This window comes from Arachis stenosperma, chromosome 10, assembly GCF_014773155.1.
Source record: "Arachis stenosperma cultivar V10309 chromosome 10, arast.V10309.gnm1.PFL2, whole genome shotgun sequence".
NCBI lineage: Eukaryota > Viridiplantae > Streptophyta > Magnoliopsida > Fabales > Fabaceae > Arachis > Arachis stenosperma.
Genome location: NC_080386.1, coordinates 8,968,038 through 8,992,708, shown reverse-complemented (window position 1 = coordinate 8,992,708; position 24,671 = coordinate 8,968,038). Strand labels below are relative to the sequence as shown.

At 35.4% G+C, this 24,671-nt stretch overlaps 2 protein-coding genes and 1 long non-coding RNA gene across 3 annotated transcripts; 2 read left to right on the top strand and 1 right to left on the bottom strand.

Moving 5' to 3' along the window:
* Positions 1-7,827: 7,827 nt before the first annotated feature.
* On the bottom strand, positions 7,828-8,316 carry LOC130956716 (uncharacterized). Its single transcript, XM_057883721.1, has one exon. The coding sequence runs from the start codon at positions 8,314-8,316 to the stop codon at positions 7,828-7,830; it is 489 nt and encodes a 162-aa protein (XP_057739704.1).
* Positions 8,317-14,464: 6,148 nt separating this feature from the next.
* On the top strand, positions 14,465-16,290 carry LOC130956715 (uncharacterized). The gene is made up of 2 exons (XM_057883720.1): positions 14,465-15,251; positions 16,214-16,290. Exons 1-2 carry the CDS (start codon positions 14,465-14,467, stop codon positions 16,288-16,290), a joined length of 864 nt encoding a protein of 287 aa, XP_057739703.1.
* Positions 16,291-17,686: 1,396 nt separating this feature from the next.
* Positions 17,687-21,237, top strand: LOC130956070 (uncharacterized). Its single transcript, XR_009076996.1, has 5 exons — positions 17,687-17,836; positions 17,925-18,028; positions 18,110-18,205; positions 18,287-18,435; positions 20,887-21,237. It is a non-coding gene; the product is annotated as an uncharacterized LOC130956070 (long non-coding RNA).
* The last annotated feature ends 3,434 nt before the right edge of the window (positions 21,238-24,671 follow it).

Genomic DNA, 24,671 nt, shown 5'->3' with positions numbered 1-24,671 from the left:
TTTTTTAAGATAAAGTACTAAATTAGTCCCTTGAAAATTTTGGTCCTTAAGGTTTAAAGTGTTCTATTTGAATCTAAAAAAATTTCATTTAGCTTTAATTTAGTCTCACTGTGAGGTCAAAGTTAAATAATTAACGAAATGCCCTACATGACAACAATACAAGAATAAGGTTGATAATCTGAAAAACAAGTATAAACTCCAAAGGTATAAAATCAACTGTGAATGCATCAATATATTTATTTATCATTTTCCTTAGTTCTATAGAAAATTAAATATTTCATTTAAATTCTAATAAAATAATAAATAAATGTATTGATGCATCTAGAGTTGATTTTGTGCATCTAGAACTTGTACTTGTTCTCCAGATTATCGATCTTGTTCTTATACTATTGTCATGAAAGACATTCCGTTAATTATTTAACTTTAACCTCACGTGGCACTACGTTAAAGCTAAATGAATTTTTTTGATTCAAATAGGACATTTTAAACCTTAAGGATCAAAACAGAATTACGCCCAAATATAAGGGACTAATTTAGCACTTTATCCTATTTTTTTATATTTTTTAAAAAGTCTTGTAGATATAAAACAGGAAATTTAAAAATTTTTAAAATATTATATTGGTCAATACCATACCGTATGGGGTCTTATGTGAAAGTAATATAATATTTTGAGGTTTTTTCTATAACTTATGTCATTAAGCCACATTATCTAGTATGTCTTGTGAAAGTAATATATAATTGACTAAAAATTAACTCATCAGAAAATAAAATAATCTACTAAATGTAATTTAATAACCAAATAAATTATATTTTAAATTTCGAATATTAGAGTTAACCTTGCTTATTACATGGAATAAATTATTGAAAATTGCTACTATATTTCATTATTTTATCTCCCAACAATAATCACACCTTATACTTTTGCCAAATATATGCATTGTCATATTTTATGTGTTGTAACAGGGCATTCTCATGATAGAGAGACATGAGATAATCCTAAATTTTTAATCATTTCTATGAATCGTTATACCATTTTTGTTTTATTAGAATGGGCCAAAAACCCAAATGAATCATCTACCATACTCACGTGAATGTTGATGTGAGGGACTATGATGTTAGCGAATGGAAGAGAGATAGTGACGAAGAGATAGAAATTGATACCGAAAGATAAAAATTGAAATAAGTTTTAGTATTGTGTTTGATATAAAGTGGAAGACAGAGATTAAAATAAAAATGAAATTTTAATTTAATTTGCACAAAAGATAAAATTAGAATTAATTAATTGAAATAAAAATATTTTAAATATAAAATATAATTAAAGTTTCAGTCTCTTTCTCCACAAATTTCAGCCTTCTGTAACACCCTACTATACTAAATCTTATGCTTAAGTCATAAGACTGAGATAGTAAGGTATTACGAACCTCTAAATAGTAATAATATACATATATTTATGAAAGAAGCAGTATATTAGGAGCCTTGAAACAAATGGGTAAACAATAATCGCGAAAATTAAAAGTGCAACGCTCAAGGAATAGGATTACTTGCGTACTAAGAAACCTAATAGGAAAAAGATAAAGGTAAACCAAGATGTAAAGGAAAGCCAAGGAAACAGTATAACTAGCCTCTGACTCAGCCTGCGAAGCTAAGGCTGGCCAGAGGATATATACATACATATGAACATACATAGGTATCCCCAAAATACACCAAAATACCAAAGTAACTCCTATCTCTCCCTCAACCTCTAAGAGGAGCAGCGTACATAAGTTACTTGGAGAGTAAGCTAAACACATATATACATATATACAAACAGAAACCAAAATACGCCCAAGAACTACTTCGCTTCCCAGGATCCAGACGTCTAGCGAGGAGCCTCTCGTCCTGCATTTGAAAAACAACAATACAATATGGAATGAGAACCGGAGGTTCTCAAAATGGTAAAAGTGCCACGCGTATAATAAATAAGGTCCTGGGAATGCCATAGGCAATCCTAGAACTCCGTTATACAATTATCCAACTTAATACTAAACAGAAGCTATAAACAGGGGTAGGTATTCTAAATCTATCTAACTTACTCAATTTCAATCTTCTTCTAACACCAAACCATTTCTCCATTTCCTCCTTTTCCTCCATCAATCATAATGCAACAGAAACAAGCAACCAAACAAGTTCACGTACAAGTAATGAGCAGATACTACAAATAGCAAGTATAACAGGTAGCAGGTGATATATATCAATTAGACATACCCAGGAAATGCATAGCAATCAAACAAACAAATGCATATGATGCATGTCTGTCCTATGGCTGATGGGGCCTATCTGTCGGTTATCCAGCCAACCCGACAAGTCCAAAAGCCTTAGACTGTCCCCCGTCGCGCATCCCCAAGAGTCTATACATAGAGTTCACATTCAATCATCATATAAATCACTCAATGGAGGTTATCCATACCCGGGAATTTATACGTGTCCGGTCACCCTTACGACATAGGGTTAACAGAGTATCGAGAATCAACATGGAACACGTGGTGGCGAGCCACGGTTTTTACCCAGAAAAACTCGTATCTCAGATATTATCATTCATAAGCCATTTCATAGTCATAATCATTATTTAATCATTCGTCAAGCCATGGCATGTTAACTCCTTTTATTAACAACCTCCCTTTCACATTTTTCATCATCATTCCCTTATAATTCATCTTGATTACCCTTTTCCGGGTCCTGACCAAACTATTTATCAAACTCTTCTCAACCTTCTTAATATTGAATAATCTTAAAATCAACCCAACTCTAACATTAAATCAATTACATCACACAAAGATTAAACATTAGCTTCTCAAACCCATGACTATCACTAAGACATCCTCGACACTCTATTTTCTTTTCTGTTTTAATATAACAAATGAACTCGAAATTGCACAAACTTTATGTCCAGACGTTCATCTTGAAATAAGCTTTCTAACAAACCAAAGATTATAATTTTCTGATTTCTCTAGCCTCAGGAATAAAAGAAAAACCGTGACTGCTCTGCAGTGCATAAAACTAGAAAAACAGCAGCAGCATGTGATATTCAAAATTCAATATAAAATCCAAGTTAAATCCAATGACTTTAAAAATTAATGTAGTTAAACTTTACTCATCCAGGTTTCTTTCACAATTGGTTCTAAGTTAATACATTTTTGATGAAGAAGTTACATTACCTGGAAGTTAAGTAAAAATAAGTCAAAATCTGTTTTAGAAACCAACAAGCTTAGTACCTTTCAATTTGAATAACTTTTATTACAAAACTCCAATTAAGCTAAATTTTGGTTTGGGAACTTCTAGCTCATCCAAAAACAATTGTGTCTTGGTTGCAACCCAAATTCTTTTCAATTCTAAGAGTTACAAGCATTGGAAGTTGATGCATAGCTTGCTGAAATCTGTTTCTTTTCAACTTTGACCACCAATATTCAAAAATTCACAACTCCCAATCCTCAACTCTTAAAATTCTGAAATTTTAGAGAAATAAATCAAGTTAATCAAATTTTATAACAAAATTGGTTTTGCTCCAAAACTCAACTCGTAGAAGTCGCAGCAAGACAAACAATTTGCTGCCCTGCTTGACCTTTTCTGCTGCAGGACAGATTTAACAACCTAACTTTAAAAATTTGCCATAAATTGTATATTTAACAAAAAGGTCCCAAATTTTTCAGTTTAGTTCCTTATATTCCCAAGTTTAGCCCAAACTTGGTCTCATGCAATTCCGATCATTACATAATTAGTTACAGCTTATTCAATACCACCAGAATACAACTCTACATCCTTATTAACAAACACCAATCCTAATCCATCATAAATAAATATAAGAGCACACAATTAATAACTTTCGCATCTCATAATTCCAATATATATCCACCAACAAATCTATTCCAACAACATTACAAGGCTAATCATTAAATACAACAAACAATTCAACTTATCCTATGGTTCATCTAACCTACATTTTCACAACACCATAAATATTAAACGTGCGAAACTTAAACCATACCTTGGCCGATCACTTAATTCACCCAAGGCAGCCTCACAACTCAAAATTACAGCCCCTCCAAGCTCAATTAAAACAGCCCAAACTAAGCTTGATCACCAACAAGCCTCCAAGTACTCCTAACTCAAACCCCATGCATATATATAACTCAATTCACCCCTAATTTACATATATATCCAAATTCAGATTTTTCATCAATAAATCAAAAATTGGCTAGGGTTTAGGTTATTCTTACCATACTAATTGATGATTGGAGTGCAACCCAACAGTTATCCAATTTTAGTTTGCACCTAAACCACCAAAATTATCAAAATCACCCAAAAACTCAACAATTTTCGTGTAGAAAAGGGGCACAGAGAACTGAAAATGAATTGGTGAGAAACTTACCACTTCGTTTGAATAGAATTGAAGAGGACTCCGAGACAAACGCGTGGCCGCAAGCGGCTCGTCAATCGGAGTTCCGGATTGAAAGTTATGATGAATTGAAAATTGATAAGGGTTTAGGTTTTGGTGGCTTTGCTCTCTTCAATCTCTCTTCTCGGTGCTGGAAAGGAAGCAAATAATGGGGAAAAGGATGAAATGATGATTATATATATTGGGCCCACGGGCCCGGTTCAGAGCCAGTTCGACCGGTTCGGCCCAATATTAAGCCGAATGTCGAAATTGATATCAAAATTCTCGTTTCGACGAGTTCTATCCTATTTTGATATCAGTTTTGCATATTTAGCTTTCCTAATAAAAATTTAAATTATTGACTAATTATTTACCGAATTTAGCGGGGTTTACATTCTAGCCACCTAATTAGGAATTTCGCCCTCAAAATTCAGATTCAGTCATTTGAAAAGAGGTGTGGGTAGTCCTTCGGCATATTTAGAGTTTCTTGAAACTGACCTCATCACTCGAAACGTCCATCTCCTTTCATTTAAGCTGGCTTAGGTTGTAAGACATGAATTTGTTTTAGAGGTGTGCTTCAGAAGTTACGACATACGGAGTATGTTGGAATAGGTTTGAAAGGTACGACAAAAACTATTTGGTACGCCACTTACTATCAATACTCTCCTAAATTTGAAATGGGCTAACTTGGTGGGATTTAACTTCTTAATTTTTTGATTGCTCGTCCACTTCTAGTTCGTTGAAGTAATATTCAGAAATAGGTATCTTCTTCCTTCCAACTTGAGAAGTCTTCTTCTTAGATCTGCCTATCTCTTTTGTCGGCTTCCATAACGAGAATCTTTACTCAAATTTGCGTAACTTTTTCTCTGTTGTCTCGGCTTTCAAATTCAGGAATTAAGATGTTCGATATTCCAGTTTCTAATTGATTCAAGGGTGTTTAGCGTACTGTAGAGTCTCACCTTCTCCCTGATGTATAGTCTCGTTGATATTCCTAATAAGTAGTTTGCTCCGATGGGCAAAACAGACTTGATCACTTGATCCACGAGTTCCTAACAGTATCACTTTTTGTCCTAGACCTTGGCAATCTATTATAAAATCGATAGCTATTCCCTTTTACCTTTAATGTTGAACCTTCGACGGTTGTGGCATTTCGAACGGCTTCTGGTGGTCTCTCTTTTCTTTCTCATATGTCAAACTTGTAATCACATAGATTTCCACTTCGTTCTTCACTTCTAACTGCTCAAAATATCTTCCTAGATTCGTGGTTTGTTTTAGAAATCTCAAGGTAAATTCGATAATCCTCACTTGTAAGTTTCGGGCAACAGTTCCTTATTTCAACTTCTGATTTCGACACATAACTCTCTTTTGTCATCTTCTTGATTCAACCGGCTTTAGTACTCTTAGTAGCTCTTTATTACCAATTTTGTACTCCTTAAGTTCTTGACTCTAGGATCTCTATTTCGGCATTAGGCATATAAAATCTCTTCTTAGTTCCTTTTTTGTTTACCAGACCTCAACATCCTCGGCAGATCTTTACTGTCTTCTTACGCTTCTTGCATTTCGTCCTTGCTACATTTTAAGACTGCAATAGATTTAGTTTGACTCCTTTAGTTATACCTTTGATATCCAATTTAAAGTTCCAACTTACCTAGCCTTCCTTCCTCTGAAACTTATATTCGAGCATTTCCCCAGAAACTTTTCACTCAGGGCATCCGTTACCATTTCACGATGTTGTATTTACACGTATCCTAAACCCCTTTAGTAATATATCGCACTAATTTCGAGTTGTTAAATAAGTTCGAATATCCTGATTACTGGAATTGGGGTTAATCCTTCTCTTGGAGTTCGAAAGCTCTCTTCATATTCGAGTTTCCATGTAACCAGTGTATTTCTAATGCGGTAACCTAATCATAGGCTTTGTGTTCAGCGAGAATTTAAAACTCCAAAACTCTTTTTGACGGCGCACGCTTACATGCTTCATCTTCCGTGTCCAAAAATCTTGCTCTTAAGGAATCAACATCTCAACAGTTGCAGCTATAATCTATACATGATACTAATATTTGCCCGAGTTAATTTTTAAAAGGACATTAAGCTTGAAAAATGAATGAGCAATACAATGGTGTTTGTAATAAATCAGAAAGAAAATCTTGTATATGGTTAATCAGGATTATACCGAAATGATGGAATGCACAAGGAAAGGAACCTAGGTGCATCTCATTGCATCTATTTAGTCATGAGCGATACGATTGGCGAGGATTAAGGCTCTAGATTTTTTTAGGAATGTCGCTGATTCATTTTCATGTTCAAAAGCCTTGCTATAAAGGATGGATACTCCAATAGTTGCATCTAAGAGTCATGCGCATTGCAAGATCCAATACGAGTTGATTTTTCGAAGAGATGTTATGTTCAAAGGACGAATGAGTAACATGAATGGTGTTCACGAGAATTAAAAAGAAAGTCTTGCATACAGTTAACCAGAGCTGTACAAAACTGATGGAATACACAAAAAGAGAAACCTAATTACATCTCAGGGAAGAAGTTCGAATCAAAGCTTAAATAGGATGAATAAGGCATGTCAAATTAAATAGGTTCTAGTTGGCTTTTAAAAGAACACGAGTTTCCACAAGAGAACAACTCCACGCATCGCAGGTCTCCAGGATTCAAAGATTATATGATTATGTTAGGATGAGTCCAGGTTTAATTCAAAAGAGACAAGGTTTATACGAGTGAGGAACAAAATCGGAAGAACGATGAATTGGGCTCTTACAGGAAAAGATTCAAGATAGAGCTTTCAATGTAAGTTATAAGAGAAAGATTAGATTAAGTCGTGGAGATTAGTTGGCATGCTCTCGCAAAGAAACACTTAGATTCTCCCTTCCAGTACTCCCTTCAACTCGGTCCTAAGGTTCATTGGTTATAATCATGTCTTCACTGCAATCAATGTTGATACAGCTTTTGGGCACTAGGTTTGTTGCAACTCACGTTTTCTCTCTCTAAAGTAGGAATTCTGGTACATCGTCAAGAAGGGTCTCAAGAACTCTCTCGTGTAGGGTTTGGTCTTACCTTGACTCGTCTCTTAATTAATTAGCAACTAAAGGTTGAATTTCTCTATTCCTCTTTCTCAAAGTCTTAACGTCACTGGATTTCAAATGGTAACTCCGCATAGCTTTCAACAGTTCCAACTCCTTAGGCATAATCCACCCTGCTTCCACTACATCATTCTAATTCTTATCCTTTAAGAACCCAGTCACTTCTTTAAGTTAGCTAAGTATCCCTCCATCTCGACAACTAATAATCTTTGATTAACCATTAGCTCGGACTCCACAATCATAAAACCTTGTCATGCTTCACCAATGGATATTACATGTTAATGATATGCAAGGTAGCTAGAACTTTACAGCTAGTTCATGGTTACCTCAAGTCTGAGAATCGGATTCGGCTGCATCCCAGCGTATCCTGTGTGGACAATCTCGAGCTATATGCCCTGGCTTCCCGCACTTGTAACATACGCCTAGTCCGGCTCTATGCGGCTCATCTGGAGTAGTCTCTCCATAGCCTTCTTGTAACATTGCTGACTTCATGGAGTAACATTCTGCGAATTGACTTTTCATAACCAATTCAGGGAAATCTGTTAACCTTTGCGGACTCACACAGTTGAAGATGTCTCTTCTAAGCCCTTTCTCATACTGAACACACTTCCACGCTTCATAGTCGGCTGAATTTCCTTGACAAACTCTAGAGAGATGACACAGGTTATCGAATTCATGGGTATAGTCAACAACAGACATATTCTCTTGCTTCAGTTGCATTAACTCCAACTCCATTGCAATGCGAATTGCATGTAAGAAATATTTTCCGTAAAATTCCGTCTTGAATCTACTCCAAAGGATATCTGTTAACTCCATCTGCAAGGTATGATATAACTCCTGCCACTATTTCTGAGCATCTCCCTCTAACATGTAAGTCACTATTTCTACCGATTGTACTTCCGGTATGTGCTGAGTGTATAAGAATCTCTCCGCCTCTCGAAACCACTGATCAGCCTATAGCGCATTAGCGTTTCCGTTAAACCGGGGTGTACCACTCTGATCTTGAGGAAATCAGTAAGAGTCATGGACCTATAGTATCGACCTATGTTGCTCGTACCAGCACCCGAGCTTCCATCTCGGGGCCCTCGCATTGGTTCGGTCCTAGGATTTTTCTTCCAGTTACCTCGCTCGGATCCGCGAGTCGACATTTGGTCCCTGTTCACACCAAACAATTGATATTAAGGTGATCAGCCTCAATATCTCAAGTTTAGTGCTTAAGAGTCCCAAATGCATGCTCACGAATATGTATGCTACACATATCAGTTAGATATCCTAATAGCACATAGACACATACACAGAGAATGCACAAATGCATATTCAGTCTGTCCTCAGGCTCTATAGGAACGAACTGCTCTGATACCATAATGTAACACCCTACTATACTAAATCTTATGCTTAAGTCATAAGACTGAGATAGTAAGGTATTACGAACCTCTAAACAGTAATAATATACATATATTTATGAAAGAAGCAGTATACTAGGAGCCTTGAAACAAATGGGTAAACAATAATCGCGAAAATTAAAAGTGCAACGCTCAAGGAATAGGATTACTTGCGTACTAAGAAACCTAATAGGAAAAAGATAAAGGTAAACCAAGATGTAAAGGAAAGCCAAAGAAACAGTATAACTAGCCCCTGACTCAGCCTGCAAAGCTAAGGCTGGCCAGAGGATATATACATACATATGAACATGCATAGGTATCCCCAAAATACACCAAAATACCAAAGTAACTCATATCTCTCCCTCAACCTCTAAGAGGAGCAGCGTACATAAGTTACTTGGAGAGTAAGCTAAACATATATATACATATATACAAACAGAAACCAAAATACGCCCAAGAACTACTTCGCTTCCCAGGATCCAGACGTCTAGCAAGAAGCCTCTCGTCCTGCATCTGAAAAACAACAATACAATATGGAATGAGAACCAGAGGTTCTCAGCATGGTAAAAGTGCCACGCGCATAATAAATAAGGTCCTGGGAATGCCATAGACAATCCTAGAACTCCGTTATACAATTATCCAATTTAATACTAAACAGAAGCTATAAACAGGGGTAGGTATTCTAAATCCATCTAACTTACTCAATTTTAATCCTAATCTAACACCAAACCATTTCTCCATTTCCTCATTTTCCTCCATCAATCATAATGCAACAGAAACAAGCAACCAAATAAGTTCACGCACAAGTAATGAGAAGATAGTACAAATAGCAAGTATAACAGATAGCAGGTGATATATATCAATTAGACATACCCAGGAAATGCATAGCAATCAAACAAACAAATGCAAATGATGCATGCCTGTCCTATGGCTGATGGGGCCCATCTGTCGGGTATCCAGCCAACCCGACAAGTCCGAAAGCCTTAGACTGTCCCCCGTCGCGCATCCCCAAAAGTCTATGCATAGAGTTCACATTCAATCATCATATAAATCATTCAATGGGGGTTATCCATACCCGGGAATTTATACGTGCCCGGTCACCCTTACGACGTAGGGTTAACAGAGTATCGAGAATCAACCTGGAACACGTGGTGGCGAGCCACGGTTTTTACCCAGGGAAACTCGTATCTCAGATATTATCATTCATAAGCCATTTCATAGTCATAATCATTATTTAATCATTCATCAAGCCATGGCATGTTAACTCCTTTTATTAACAACCTTCCTTTCACATTTTTCATCATCATTCCTTTATAATTCATCTTGATTACCCTTTTCCGGGTCCTGACCAAACTATTTATCAAACTCTTCTCAACCTTCTTAATATTGAATAATCTTAAAATCAACCCAACTCTAACATTAAATCAATTACATCACACAAAGATTAAACATTAACTTCTCGAACCCATGACTATCACTAAGACATCCTCGACACTCTATTTTCTTTTCTGTTTTAATATAACAAATGAACTCGAAATTGCACAAAATTTATGTCCAGACGTTCATCTTGAAATAAGCTTTCTAACAAACCAAAGATCATAATTTTCTGATTTCTCTAGCCTCAGGAATAAAAGAAAAACCGTAACTACTCTGCAGTGCATAAAACTAGAAAAACAGCAGCAACATGTGATATTCAAAATTCAATATAAAATCCAAGTTAAATCCAATGAATTTAAAAATTAATGTAGTTAAAATTTACTCATCCAGGTTTCTTTCTCAATTGGTTCTAAGTTAATACATTTTTAATGAAGAAGTTACATTACCTGGAAGTTAAGTAAAAATAAGTCAAAATCTGTTTTAGAAACCAACAAGCTTAGTACCTTTCAATTTGAATAACTTTTATTACAAAACTCCAATTAAGCTAAATTTTGGTTTGGGAACTCCTAGCTCATCCAAAAACAATTGTGTTTTGGCTGCAACCCAAATTCTTTTCAATTCTAAGAGTTACAAGCATTGGAAGTTGATGCATAGCTTGTTGAAATCTGTTTCTTTTCAACTTTGACCACCAATATTCAAAAATTCACAACTCCCAATCCTCAACTCTTAAAATTCTGAAGTTTTAGAGAAATAAAGCAAGTTAATCAAATTTTATAACAAAATTGGTTTTGCTCCAAAACTCAACTCGTAGAAGTCGCAGCAAGACAAACAATTTGCTGCCCTGCTTGACCTTTTCTGCTGCAGGACAGATTTAACAACCTAACTTTAAAAATTTGCCATAAATTGTATATTTAACAAAAAGGTCCCAAATTTTCCAGTTTAGTTCCTTATATTCCCAAGTTTAGTCCAAACTTGGTCTCATGCAATTCCGATCATTACATAATTAGTTACAGCTTATTCAATACCACCAGAATACAACTCTACATCCTTATTAACAAACACCAATCCTAATCCATCATAAATAAATATAAGAGCACACCATTAATAACTTTCGCATCTCATAATTCCAATATATATCCAGCAACAAATCTATTCCAACAACATTACAAGGCTAATCATTAAATACAACAAACAATTCAACTTATCCTATGGTTCATCTAACCTACATTTTCACAACACTGTAAATATTAAACGTGCGAAACTTAAACCATACCTTGGCCGATCACTTAATTCACCCAAGGCAGCCTCACAACTCAAAATTACAGCTTCTCCAAGCTCAATTAAAACAGCCCAAACCAAGCTTGATCACTAACAAGCCTCCAAGTACTCCTAACTCAAACCCAATGCATATATATAACTCAATTCACCCCTAATTTACATATATATCCAAATTCAGATTTTTCATCAATAAATCAAAAATTGGCTAGGATTTAGGTTATTCTTACCATACCGATTGATGATTGGAGTGCAACCCAACAATTATCCAATTTTAGTTTGCACCTAAACCACTAAAATTATCAAAATCATCCAAAAAATCAACAGTTTTCGTGTAGAAAAGGGGCACAGAGAACTGAAAATGAATTGGTGAGAAACTTACCACTTCATTTGGATAGAATTGAAGAGGACTCCGAGACGAACGCGTGGCCACAAACGGCTCGTCAATCGGAGTTTCGGATTGAAAATTATGATGAATTGAAAATTGATAAGGGTTTAGGTTTTAGTGGCTTTGCTCTCTTCAATCTCTCTTCTCGGTGCTGGTGCTAGAAAGGAAGCAAATAATGGGAAAAAAGATGAAATGATCATTATATATATATTGGGCCCACGGGCTCGGTTCAGAGTCAGTTCGACCGGTTTGGCCTAATTTTTGGCCGAATTTTGAAATTTATATCAAAATTCTCGTTTCGACGAGTTCTATCCTATTTTGATATCAGTTTTGCATATTTAGCTTTTCTAATAAAAATTTAAATTATTGACTAATTATTTACCGAATTTAGCGAGATTTACACCTTCTATGTTCTCATTTTAATTTTTGGAGGATACTGAAATACTTAAATTTTAAAGATAAAAACTAAAATTTTAATACTAATCTTTAAACCAATAAACATAATATTAAATCCCAATTTCTAAGTCTCCGTCCCATTACATCCTATGACCTTTAATTTGAGCTTAGAAACTTTTCATGTGTCATTCTAACATCCTATGATCTGTATTATTTTTCAACTACACTTTATTATTATTCTATAATGATAACGAGATAATATATATATATATATATATATATATATATATATATATATATATATATATGATTATGCTACCCTACCCCCTCTAAAGTAACATGTAAGTTACCCTCTTTAATATGTCATATTTTAGTTGGGTGTTTATTTTAACCTGAGTTACTTTAATCTCATGAGAGTTAATAATATCTTGGAAGATGGTGACGGCCAATAAGACGTGATACTTAAGAGACACAACAACGACGACAAAGGAGTGGGGAGGAGTAAACACAATTAGAGAGAGTTGGAATACCTTTTCTGAAAGAATGATTTGGGAAGAGAAAATAAGACACCCAATGAGACGGTGATGTTTGGGAGGCGTAACGACGACGATGAAGGAGTACAATGGGGAGGAGTAAACGCAATTAGAGAGAGTTGGAGTACTTTTCTGGAACAATGATTTGGGAAGATAAAATAATATAGCCAATGAGACCGTGATACTTGGGAGGCGTAATGAGGACGACGAAGGAGTGAGGAGGAGTAAACGTAATTAGAGAGAGTTAGAGTACCTTTTCTAGAAGAATGATTTGAGAAGAGAAAACGAAACTCCAATGAGACAGTGATGTTTGGGAGGCACAACGACGATGAAAGAGCGGAGAAGGTAACTCAGGTTAAAATAAACACCTAATTAAAATATGACACATCAAAGAGGATAACTTACATGTTACTTTAGAGATGGTAGGATAGCATTCATATATATATAAGTGAAGGTTTGAAGTAAAAGTGAATCACAAACATTCTTTGTCTCATTATAAAGAACTTAGAGAAGTTACAATTCAGTATCTGCCCTCCTCTTGATGAATTCATCTACGACCTACAAATAAATAAATTAAAGATCCATCACAGAAACAACTACACTACATATTTTGAATTCAGACATGCATGGATAACTAAAGTCTAAAAAGTACTATCTAGTGCCATAATTTTAATGTTGATAATTGTTTTCTCATATGTGACATAATTATTATTAAGTTAAATTACATGGACATGACTTTACTATTAGAATAATTTATTTTTAGAGAAATTCGATGTAATAATTTTATAAATATAGAAGAGTGTTATGTGTGACATAATTTAATTATGATAAAATATTAATTTAATTTACCATAATTATTAACTTTTGGTCATTGAGTGATTAATGTTTATTTCATCCACCAACCATCCTATTAAATTTTGGTTAATTTTTAGAGGTCAATACTAATTCTAATTTCATTTTATTTTGAGTTTTATAAGACTATTTTGAAACTAAAAAGTAAAATTTGCTTCTTCAATACATAGAATTAGTTCAATTAGAATTTTATATTATTTTAAAAATATAATTATACAAGTGGCAAAATTTTATTGGTTCTTTTTCATTAAGGTGATATTGTTTTTCCAAAGTGATATCAGTTTCATTTCATAAATCAAATCAAATACATATTTCAATTGTAAATCAATTCACTTTTTGAAAATATCAAAAGTAATACTCTAAAAACACTCTATTAAAAGTATTCTTAGTTGCATAAAATAGAATATAATTACTTTAACAATATTCATAAGGGCAATTTACGCATCTAAATTGTTTGAGCCCCAATATTACGCAAATACATTGTTTCCAAATTCAATACATAAATGCATTATTTCACTATTTTATGTAAACCGCTACTGGCAGTAGCGGTTTATAGGTGTGCATAAACCGCTACTACCTGCCGCGATTTATGTGTGGGAGTGTGTGAGTGTAAACCGCTGCTGCCAGCAGCGGTTTACGTGCGTGTGTGTGTGAGTGTAAACCGCTACTGGCAGTAGCGGTTTACGTGTGATGGGTTGAATGGGGCTGCCTATATAAACCATAGAGGGGCCAAATGTGGAGAGGTAGAGTGTTATTCACAAATGGAGGGGAAGAATAGTTTTGTGGCTCTGGTTCACTGCTCTGGAAAAATTCAAAAGAGCAAAAGGCATGGTGTAAAATTCACAGATAGAGAACCGCTTAGTGTTTTTATTCGATCATCGAATACGTTGACAGAGATTAAGCAAAGCATATTACGGACGCTCGGTACGTGTGGGACGAAGTGGGTAAAAAAATTATTTTACAAGATTCCCATTGATGTTGTCTCAACTGGTGTGAGATATGAGACCTTCGTGATCGGGTCGGATGAAGACTTGCAGGTCTTATTTCACTGCAGGCGTAGTTTTCCGGAGGTGAGGGTAACTGAACTGTTTGCGAAGTTGGAAGATGGTGTGGATAGCTCTGGGGCATCAGCACCTAATCCTCAGTCGACCCCAGCTGGTGGTGCATCAACATCGATGCCTGTGGTAGCAGTGGTAGTTCTGAATGCGGAGCCCGAACGTGCTGGGGCTGTTCATGCATATGTTGATCCTGTTGTTCCTGATTTTGAATGCGATACCGGACCGGATCGAGTTGAGAATGCACTGTTTGACGATGATTCGGATGAGGAGCCTGTCGATATTGGTGGGGACAGTGATGATGATATTCCAAGAGGTGGACGTTCAGCCCATGGAGGTTCCGGTTCTGCAACACAGGAGTACCCTCCCCACCTCTCTTCTTTGAACTTGGAAGCCATTGGCCAACAGCAGAATGCTGATGCAACATTCGATGGGCAAGGGATGCATGATGGGACATCTATGACTGAATTTCAGATTGGCCAATCCTTCCAGAGTAAAAATTCAAGATTATTTTACAAGAAATTCAAGATTAAAATCATTTGATATTTTTATATTTAATATAATCAAAAGAGGTACTATTTTAAAAAAAATGTTTGTATTAAAAAATGTATTTAATATAAATCCAAATTAAAATATTTTCTTTTAATACAAACACATATATATTTTTTTATATAGGACATCTTTTGATTATATTAAATACAAAAATATCAAATGATTTTAACTTTAAATTTCTTGTAAAATAATCTCTAATAATTTTATTATTATTATTATTGAGTGACAATATATATATATATATATAAAAGAATTTAATGAATAAATTTATCATTATTTTTGTTCAAAAAATACAAAAAATATAGTACAATATTATTGTGCAATTAATAATAATAATTATTTTATTTTATTTTATTTTTGGACGGGGGACTATTATGTCTAACAGAGAGAAACGTTGGGGATTGATTTGTACATTAGTTTTTCTTGAGGACTAAAATATCTTTTTAAAATCTTTGGGGATTGATCTGGGTAATTACACTGTCGGAAAATGAACTGGGAACTGATTTGTCTGCCGGAGTAAAACCTTAAAGATTAATCTGTTTAATAATTTTCCTTGAGGACTAAAATGTCCAATTCTAAAATCTCAGGGGGACTGATTTGGGTAATTACTCTAAAAATAATAACATAATAATATATAACATTAAAAATTAAAAAAAATAAAGGCACGACATACAGATTATTGGAAGTTTGTTACTGAACGACTTTTCTGATTGCGGCATCACTTGAACCCCCGAGCTAACACCTGTTTGGTGCTATTGTGTTTTGGGATTCAAGAATGGAGTTCGTGAGCACTTCCTCCAAACGCTCCTTATCTCGAGTAAATATCCATAGTTGTCCCTGAAATTTTTGAAATTGGCGCAAATACTCAATATAATTTTTAATATCTCGATTTTTCCATTTTAGTCTTTCAGATAGAGTTTCAAGTACTCAAAGTAGTCTTTGGACATATTTCTGGTGATGAGTCATTACCGGAGCACTGACGTGGCTTTTGTTTGCCACGCTGAAGGAGTCCAACAGCTATCTGAGCTAGCCAATTTTCAATTTGTACCCACGTTGATCCCTCCCTTTATATCTAACCCTAAATTTTCAAATTTTCGTAAACTTCATTTCTTCTTCTTGTTCATCGCTCTCTATCTAACTTTAGAAGCTCTTTAGCAGCATATGTGGTTAAATCCACATTCCGGTGGGATCTGCAAGCATAACGTAGAGTCCCTTAAAATATCAGTCTTGGGGTTATGGTAAATTATAAATTCATAATCTGACTAAATCCATGTGATGTAAAGAAAGCAGTTCCATAGGAGTATACACCAAAAAATAAAATGTGTTTACAAGAAGTAAGAGACACAATAACTCAATCAAACATGAAATGTAAGACCCAGAATATTTGAAAAGTCTTTTTATGAGTAAGTCTCAAATCATATAGTTGTTTATAGCCTTAATTTCAGAAATTATTTTATTAAAGATAATTAAGGCAAGTTTTGATTTATTGGATTTGAGATAAGTTATGATTTTTATCCAATTTCACAATTGTTGGATTATTTTCTATATTCAAATTTATAAAGTTGGTAGTTATGAAATAATAAGGATTTTATAAGATTTGGATTAGATAAGTAATATTTTAAATATTATTACTGCTATTTTGGAAAATGAAGAAATTAAGTATATTATTTCTAATTTTTGGATTTGGGCATTTTATTGAAAATAATTTGTGAAATTGGTGAGTAAATAGTATTTTTCTATATACAAACAGTGTTGGATTTAAATTGGATTTCAATTACTATGTTATCCCTACTCTTATATGAAATTACAAAAAAGCTCCTAACCCTAATTTTTCACACGACACTCCTACCCATTTTCTCCTAACCTTCAGCCGCCGAAACCCTACCCCAATTGCTCTCTTCTCAGACCCAATAGCAGAGGCACAAATCCTTCCCCTTTCTCAGATTGGTCACAACAATAATGGGAAAAAGGGACAAAGAGGAAAATGGATCCAAGGGAGAGGGGGCGAAGCTGCGCTCAGAAGAGAAGGTGAGCCATCGCCGCCAGTTACCGTCGCAAGGCTCTACTGCATCCACACCGCGCCTGGGTGTTGTCGAAGCCACACCTGCAGCCGCTGCTACTAGGGTCTGCCACCGTCCTGTCCCTGGAGCCTGAGCCGCATCTCTCACCGAACCAGAGGAGCTCATTCTTGCTGAGTCGCCGCCATCTTGTTTCTGCCGGCGAGCACGAAGAGAGAGGGAGACGGGAGTTTGCACCGCAGAGAGAGGGAGAGCGCGACTGGGTCGCCGTCGCCGCCTGGGTCGCCGTCGCTGGGCCTCCTTGCCGTCGCCAGTTCTGCTTGTTCTGTCGCCGGGAAACTCGTTACTGTGGGAGGGTCTCACCGCCAACGTCCCTGCTGTGGCTGGTGTCGCCACCGCGGAAGCCACCTGCGTCACCACTGGAGGAAGGGATATTCGCACCGTAGCTGCGGTTTATGCCGCCAGAATTGCCCTGCCACCGCCAGAATTTCTGGTCGCTGCCGTTCTGGTGAGCCTGCCCTATTTCTGGTTCCTCCTAGTTCTGCCAATTCAATTTTACTCTGAAACTGTTATTGAAACTGTTGTATTTAATGAAGTGACTGTCATAAGTTACGTTATCGCTGCCGGAGAAGCTGTTGTGGTTGTCGGAACCATCACCGGAGCTCCTGCAGTTTGATTTAGTCTTTAATCCTTTCTCACGGTAAGCATTTTCATTTCGGAGCTCTTGAAAATCAATATGCTGTTATGTTTGGGCCAGAGATTCTGAGGTTTTGTATCATAGGGTCAAGCTCCGATTGTTGCGGGTCACGATTTAAGCTGCCGCCGAATCGGTTCGAAGACCGCCGCTGTTCGGTTCAGCCATCTTTTCTTTGTTTCGGTAAGCACGTTTGATTTTCGAAAGCCCTGCGTTGGTGTTCTGTTCTGTGTAGTAAAGTGATTGCGATGTTAATGGTTTTAGGAGTTAGAATCCGGTTTGTTTATGCTGCTTGTAGCTGTTTCTGCTTTCGAGAAAGAGCAAGCAGGGCCGGGGTTCAGATTGTCAGTGATTTCGGGCTGAGAAAAAAGGAATCAGTTAACGAGTTTGGGTGATAGTTTTGATTCACCGAGGTAGGGGCGCTTTCCAAAAACTATGTTTTGTGTATTGGAATTATTACATATGGATACTGATGTGAGATATTGTGTATTTGGTGATTGTATCTGCCTTATGTATTATTTGATTGACTTGGATGATTATGGATGTTGGTTTGGCTGAGTTGTTGTGCGGCTTTGTGAAATATAATGTCTTGAAGTTGATTCTTCAAAGATTTGAAATCTGAGTTTAAACCGTTGAAGATTGGTTTGAATTGAGTCAATTATTTCAATGATGTGAAAAGTCGAATGCACTTTTGAATTCAGCCTGGTTTATTTTAATTGATTTGGTTTTGGACAAATGATTTATTATTGAACCGTTTCTTTAAAGCTTTGGAAATGAGTTATATCGATTGATATTGAGTTGATTTTAAAACGGTATCCTTGAGATACGCCACTGAGGCGATTGTTGGATTTAGCTCACTTTAAATTGATTTCTGGTTTTGAGCTGTTGAAAAGGAATGAGAAATGGTTTAGTTGGGACCCGAACCGGGTGGCAAAAGTCCAAGTTTTAGGGGAGGTGCTGCCGAAATTTCTATAAAATCCTACACTTGTTTGTAAGGTTATTTAGAAAGGGTTGGATTTGAGAAATTGTATTATTGATTTATTAAAAGGATATTTATGTTTTCAAGCTTAATTCATTTGATGAACCTTATACATTGAGTTCGGCTTATTTAGAACTGAACTATTTTTACCGTTTGAGTCACTGAAGGAAAGAATGATGCTTTAATATTGATTTCAATATAAAAAGGAATTTTTAGTGATTTTTAAAGGAACCTAGACTTTTGATTGAGTAATCAAGTTTAAGGCATTTTGGAAGAGTTGGAAAAATGGGTTCCAAAAAGAAACCTGAAAGTGGTTTGATTCAAATGAACCGGTTCCGTTTCAAATGAGTTGATTTTTGGACCGGGTTGGAACTTGTGATTTTGTATGATCGGTTTTATAATAAATTCAGTTCTATTTACTTGAACCGAGGATTTATGATTTTAAGAGTTTCAATGAATTTTAAGGAATTTATATAAGTTGACCTTCCCTAAAGACTTGGGACTCTGGCAAGAAACTTTTGTTTTAAAATCCCATTGTTGGATGGGTGATTTTGAATGTTCCCAAAATGAGTCTTTACTTTCCATGGTTTTGGAAGTTTTGAACAGAGAATGCCGAGAGTGGCTTTGTTTTAAAAAGGGAACTCACTTTGAGTAAATTTGGCTTATGAGCCTGAGATGATTTGAGAAATGAGATCTTTAAAGCCAAGGCTGAAAAGAGTTGAAATTTGATTTCAAAGTGAAATGGCTTGAGAAAAGTGAGTTATGGCTTAAATGCCGGTTTTATGAATTTGATGATATTGAATGATGGAAGTACTGTTTTGTTATGGGCCAGAATGGCTATGTATGATTATAAATATTGGCTGGTTCTGGATTGAACCGTGAGTAGGAATGGCTGTGTGTGATATTGATTTATGGCCGATTATCGAATGAGTTATAAGCCGTATGGCCGAGTATGAGTTATGAATTTAAGCCGAAGGGCTGTATTTATTGATAAGTTGATTGGTTCTGGATTGAACCGTGAGCCGGATGGCTGAGATGGATGGTGATCCATGGTTGAATATATGTGCATGTATGCAATTGAATGATTTGTGAATTTAAGCCGAATGGCTGAGATGAAAGTTGTAAGCAAGTGTGCTTGTGTTTTCTCTCTGGTTGTAAGGGTGACAGGGCACCGATACCCTCTAATGGCGACAGGGCGCATATACCCTCTAATGGCGACAGGGCGCATATACCCTCTAATGGCGACAGGGCGCAGATACCCTCTAATGATAATAATGCGCAACAGAGAGACTATATCCGGGTTAGCTACCGGACACGTCGGGTTGGCTTGGTAACCGACAGATGATATCATCAGCCACTTGGAACAGGCATGCATCATATGCATCTATGTGACATTGTTTGGGTATGCATATTGTACTTGGTTTGCCTATGTGATTAACTGCTAATTGTTCTACTTGCAATAACTGTTTGTTTGTGTTTGCATCTTCCTACTTGTGTTTGCATCTGGAACTCTGTTGGATTGTGGTAGATTGGATATGGTTGGATTGTTTGGGCTTAGGGCCGTGGTTGAATGAGATGGACCGGTGGTTAATTTCGGTTTCGTGGTTCTGGTTTGGAATAAGATATGAAAGGTTATTTTGGTTCAGTATAGATAAACCTTTTTGAAATGTTTTGATGTTTTGAGAATTGAACAGTTCCTCTTTCAGAAAAGATTTCTGACTTTATTTTATTGTAAACTGTTGTTTTTGAAAAGAGGCATAAGATGGCTATTAATCACTGGTACGGTTTATCTTCATGTATCCTATTACAGTAATTCCCAAAAAACCCTCTACTGAGAACCCTTTCGAGGATGATGTTCTCACCCCTTACATTTTTCCCCTTTCAGGATATGGGCGCAGAAGTTACGAAGAATTTATTTAGTTATTGTTGTGATGTTCTGTATTGCTTTGGATTATTAATTATTGTACCCTCGCCTTTATCTTGATATATTCTATAAGAGGGATAGGGATTGTATTGGCTAATGTCTGTAATATTAGTTATATATATGTATGTATATATGGATGTACTCTTTATGAGTTTTCGTAAGTTGTATGGTTTCTTTGGATGTACGTTATCGAACGAAAGTATTTTTGGGAGCGGTATTGCGGTTTAAAATTTTTAAACAGGCTCATATTTTTAGTATTAAATAGTATAAGTGTCGTCGTAATGTCCGAGCTATCAGAGTTGCGCAGCCGGAAGCGTGAGCTTTGGTAGTTAGGGTGTTACATTATGGTATCAGAGCAGTCCTTCCTGTAGAGCCTGAGGAATGGACCGACTATGCTTCAATTGCATACTCTGAACGTTTGTCATGTATCAGGTCTTGTCGGATGACGAGAATTAGAGCTTTATGCACATGACGGTTTATTGATTAACGCTGTTAGTCTTGCATGGCATGATTCTTGGTATTAAGTTTGGCCGGCTTAATACTAGTGAATTATGTATATGAGAGCACTAATGGGTTATCATAGATGGTATACGAGTTTTGAGTAAAGCGAATCGCGGGTTTTGGGAACGCTAGAAACTATTTCTCGAGGCTGCTCAGTTATGTGTCTTGAATTCTTTTCGAGTCGACTTATTCTTTCATAGCCTAACTTGAAGTTCTTGTTTGCTAATCCCCTTGAAAAGTAATTTGATGTTTCCGCTCTGTTTCTCTATTCATATGCAATCTTGTTTGATCTTAAGTGCATATGCTTGCTTAAAATCCTTGTTGCATCTATCTTCCTCTGTCTGAATTCTTCTTGATTCATGTATTCTTCGATATAGCTTTGAACTTGTTCTAATGCGCTGTTCATTTTTAACTCCGGGATTTCGAGTCCATTCTTAGAGAAATTGTTGATTCAGTTTTTCTCTTATTTGACAGTGATTACAGCCAGTTTTGAGACTTTTATGAAAATTGCTGTTGAATAGATGTATACTTATCTATATATGAAACTTGAAGATTTCTTACACAGTTTGACAACTATTTATTTCTAATACCTCGCCTGTACTTTTACTGGTTTATGGAACTACATTTACTTTAAAATACAATTTGACTTTCTAGTAATTTTAATATAGTTTCAATGCGCATTTTCATTTGATTATGTATTTGGGTATTTTTTCAAATTTTGAAAAGAAAGGATTTTTCACTTTTATTCCGGTTGAGTTTCTTTTGATAAGCTTTACTTAACTTATTTTGAATTGAGTTTGATTTAGCATGCCATATGGTTTATGCCATTGCTGTTTCTTTTGAAAGTGTTGGACTCATAGCTTTCCTCCTATGAACGGACTAAATTCTCTAGTAAACCTTCCATCTCTATGAATGTCATACTTGGCTTTATTTTTAACTAATCTTTTGCACCTTGTGAACATTACCATTGGTTTTGGTTCTCCTTCTCTTGTAAATTTCATCCTTATGTGAATCATTTTGATTCGTTTCAAATTAGTGCATCGTTTATCTTCTCATTGTCTCTAACAGAGTTTTTAATCAAAGATTTATCCTTGAGGAGTTACTAATGATTGAGTTGTCTTTTCCTATGATTTTTGTATTCTTTTGAATCAAGTGAAAGCTGGTTTGACGTCTCACGCCTAGTGGATCTTGTTTTAACTATTTTGATTTAAGATTCATTCTTTTATGGCTTGACTCCTTTTAAGTACATTCTAATCTCCTTGAATATCCTTCTGAGATGGTGATTTCAAGAACACTTTGGAGTCTTGTTTTGAACTTTTAAAGAAGTTTTGAATTCTCTTTGAAGAAATTCTAAAAGGAATTTATTTTCTGTTGCTTGATTGAGATTGAAACCATTATTCGATTTTGACAAAATTATTCTTAAAGTTGGCATGCGCTATTTTAAATGAGGTTTTGAAAAGTCTCCTTGTTTAGTGGAAACCGGTTCGTTTGTAACGCACCACTTATTTCCTTTACCAAATTGTAAGCAAATTTTTACTTCGGAATTTCCTTTCTAAAAAGAGTTTAACTCATCTTTTGTCCTTGCTATAAATGTTATACACGCTTGTTTGAATATGGACTTTGGGAATTTTTGAACAAGTATTTAATTTCTCTTCCGAGTTTTATGATTGCTTTTGGTTAAGTTGTGCACCTAATTATCTTTCTAACATATTTGAGAAAATATTTTAGCCTTTAGCCAAACCTGTGTGCACCTTGTTTTTAAAATTCTGCATGATCTGTTTCAACATAAAATTGTATTACAGCAAAGCCACGTTATTGCTTTTGTTATTCTCTTGGAGAATGTTTGTCACTTAACTTTTCTTCTAAATTGCGAAGTGATTTTTCCGCAAGTTTTTGATCCTTTTGTGAACAATGTATTTGGAAGTATTTTTAATTATGCTCTTGAGTTCTGTGAGCTTGGCTTGGGTCTGAGATATTCTTTTCTGTAACCTCTTATTTCTTCGACTCATCTTGAATTTGTTTCAAACCAATGCGCTGATTCTCCTTCTTATTGATCCTATTGGATTTCCTTGATCCAAGGGTTATCTTGAAGTTGTCAATTGAATTGAGTCTAGCAAACTTCATTGCTTGAGTGTCCTTGTTTATTTGGAATTGGATACATTCTCTCAAATCCTTGAGTACTATCCTTGACATTTGACTCTCCTTTTTAAATCTTGTATCCTTCTGAGTAGACTCGAGAGTTATTTTGATATCACGTGCGACTTGCAAACGTAGTAACGCGATACGTTAGTTCTTTAAGACGTGATGTGTATACGGAAGTTGAAGCGGTAGGTGTGCAACGTATGAGTTGTGGGCGTTTTGTTCCTTGCGAACGGGTTTGTGGTTGTCAGGCTAATGATCGAATTTGGGATTGTAAAGTGCTTGATGGAGTTGGAAAGTTAAAACTTTGAGGTTGATATGAGATTAGTGTGCGGAGGTTAAGCACATCGTTTTAACTCCATCCTGTTTGATAGCCTTTGATGCCTTGCCCTTCTATCACATGATTGACCCATGTTATCTTTTGCATTGAGCCTACCTTGAAACGTATGCTTTGCAATCACACTCCTACCTTTACATCCTTATGCTTATGACAATCAAAGTATTTGAAAATCGTATATATGATTATATTTTGAGACATTTTTGCTTCGTCCGTAAATGGGTTCAAGTGTGAACTGTTATGGAATTTCTTTCATTTTGTATCAATTTTCGAGGGCGAAAATTTTTATAAGGTGGGTAGAATGTAAGACCCAGAATATTTGAAAAGTCTTTTTATGAGTAAGTCTCAAATCATATAGTTGTTTATAGCCTTAATTTCAGAAATTATTTTATTAAAGATAATTAAGGCAAGTTTTGATTTATTGGATTTGAGATAAGTTATGATTTTTATCCAATTTCACAATTGTTGGATTATTTTCTATATTCAAATTTATAAAGTTGGTAGTTATGAAATAATAAGGATTTTATAAGATTTGGATTAGATAAGTAATATTTTAAATATTATTACTGCTATTTTGGAAAATGAAGAAATTAAGTATATTATTTCTAATTTTTGGATTTGGGCATTTTATTGAAAATAATTTGTGAAATTGGTGAGTAAATAGTATTTTTCTATATACAAACAGTGTTGGATTTAAATTGGATTTCAATTACTATGTTATCCCTACTCTTATATGAAATTACAAAAAAGACCCTAACCCTAATTTTTC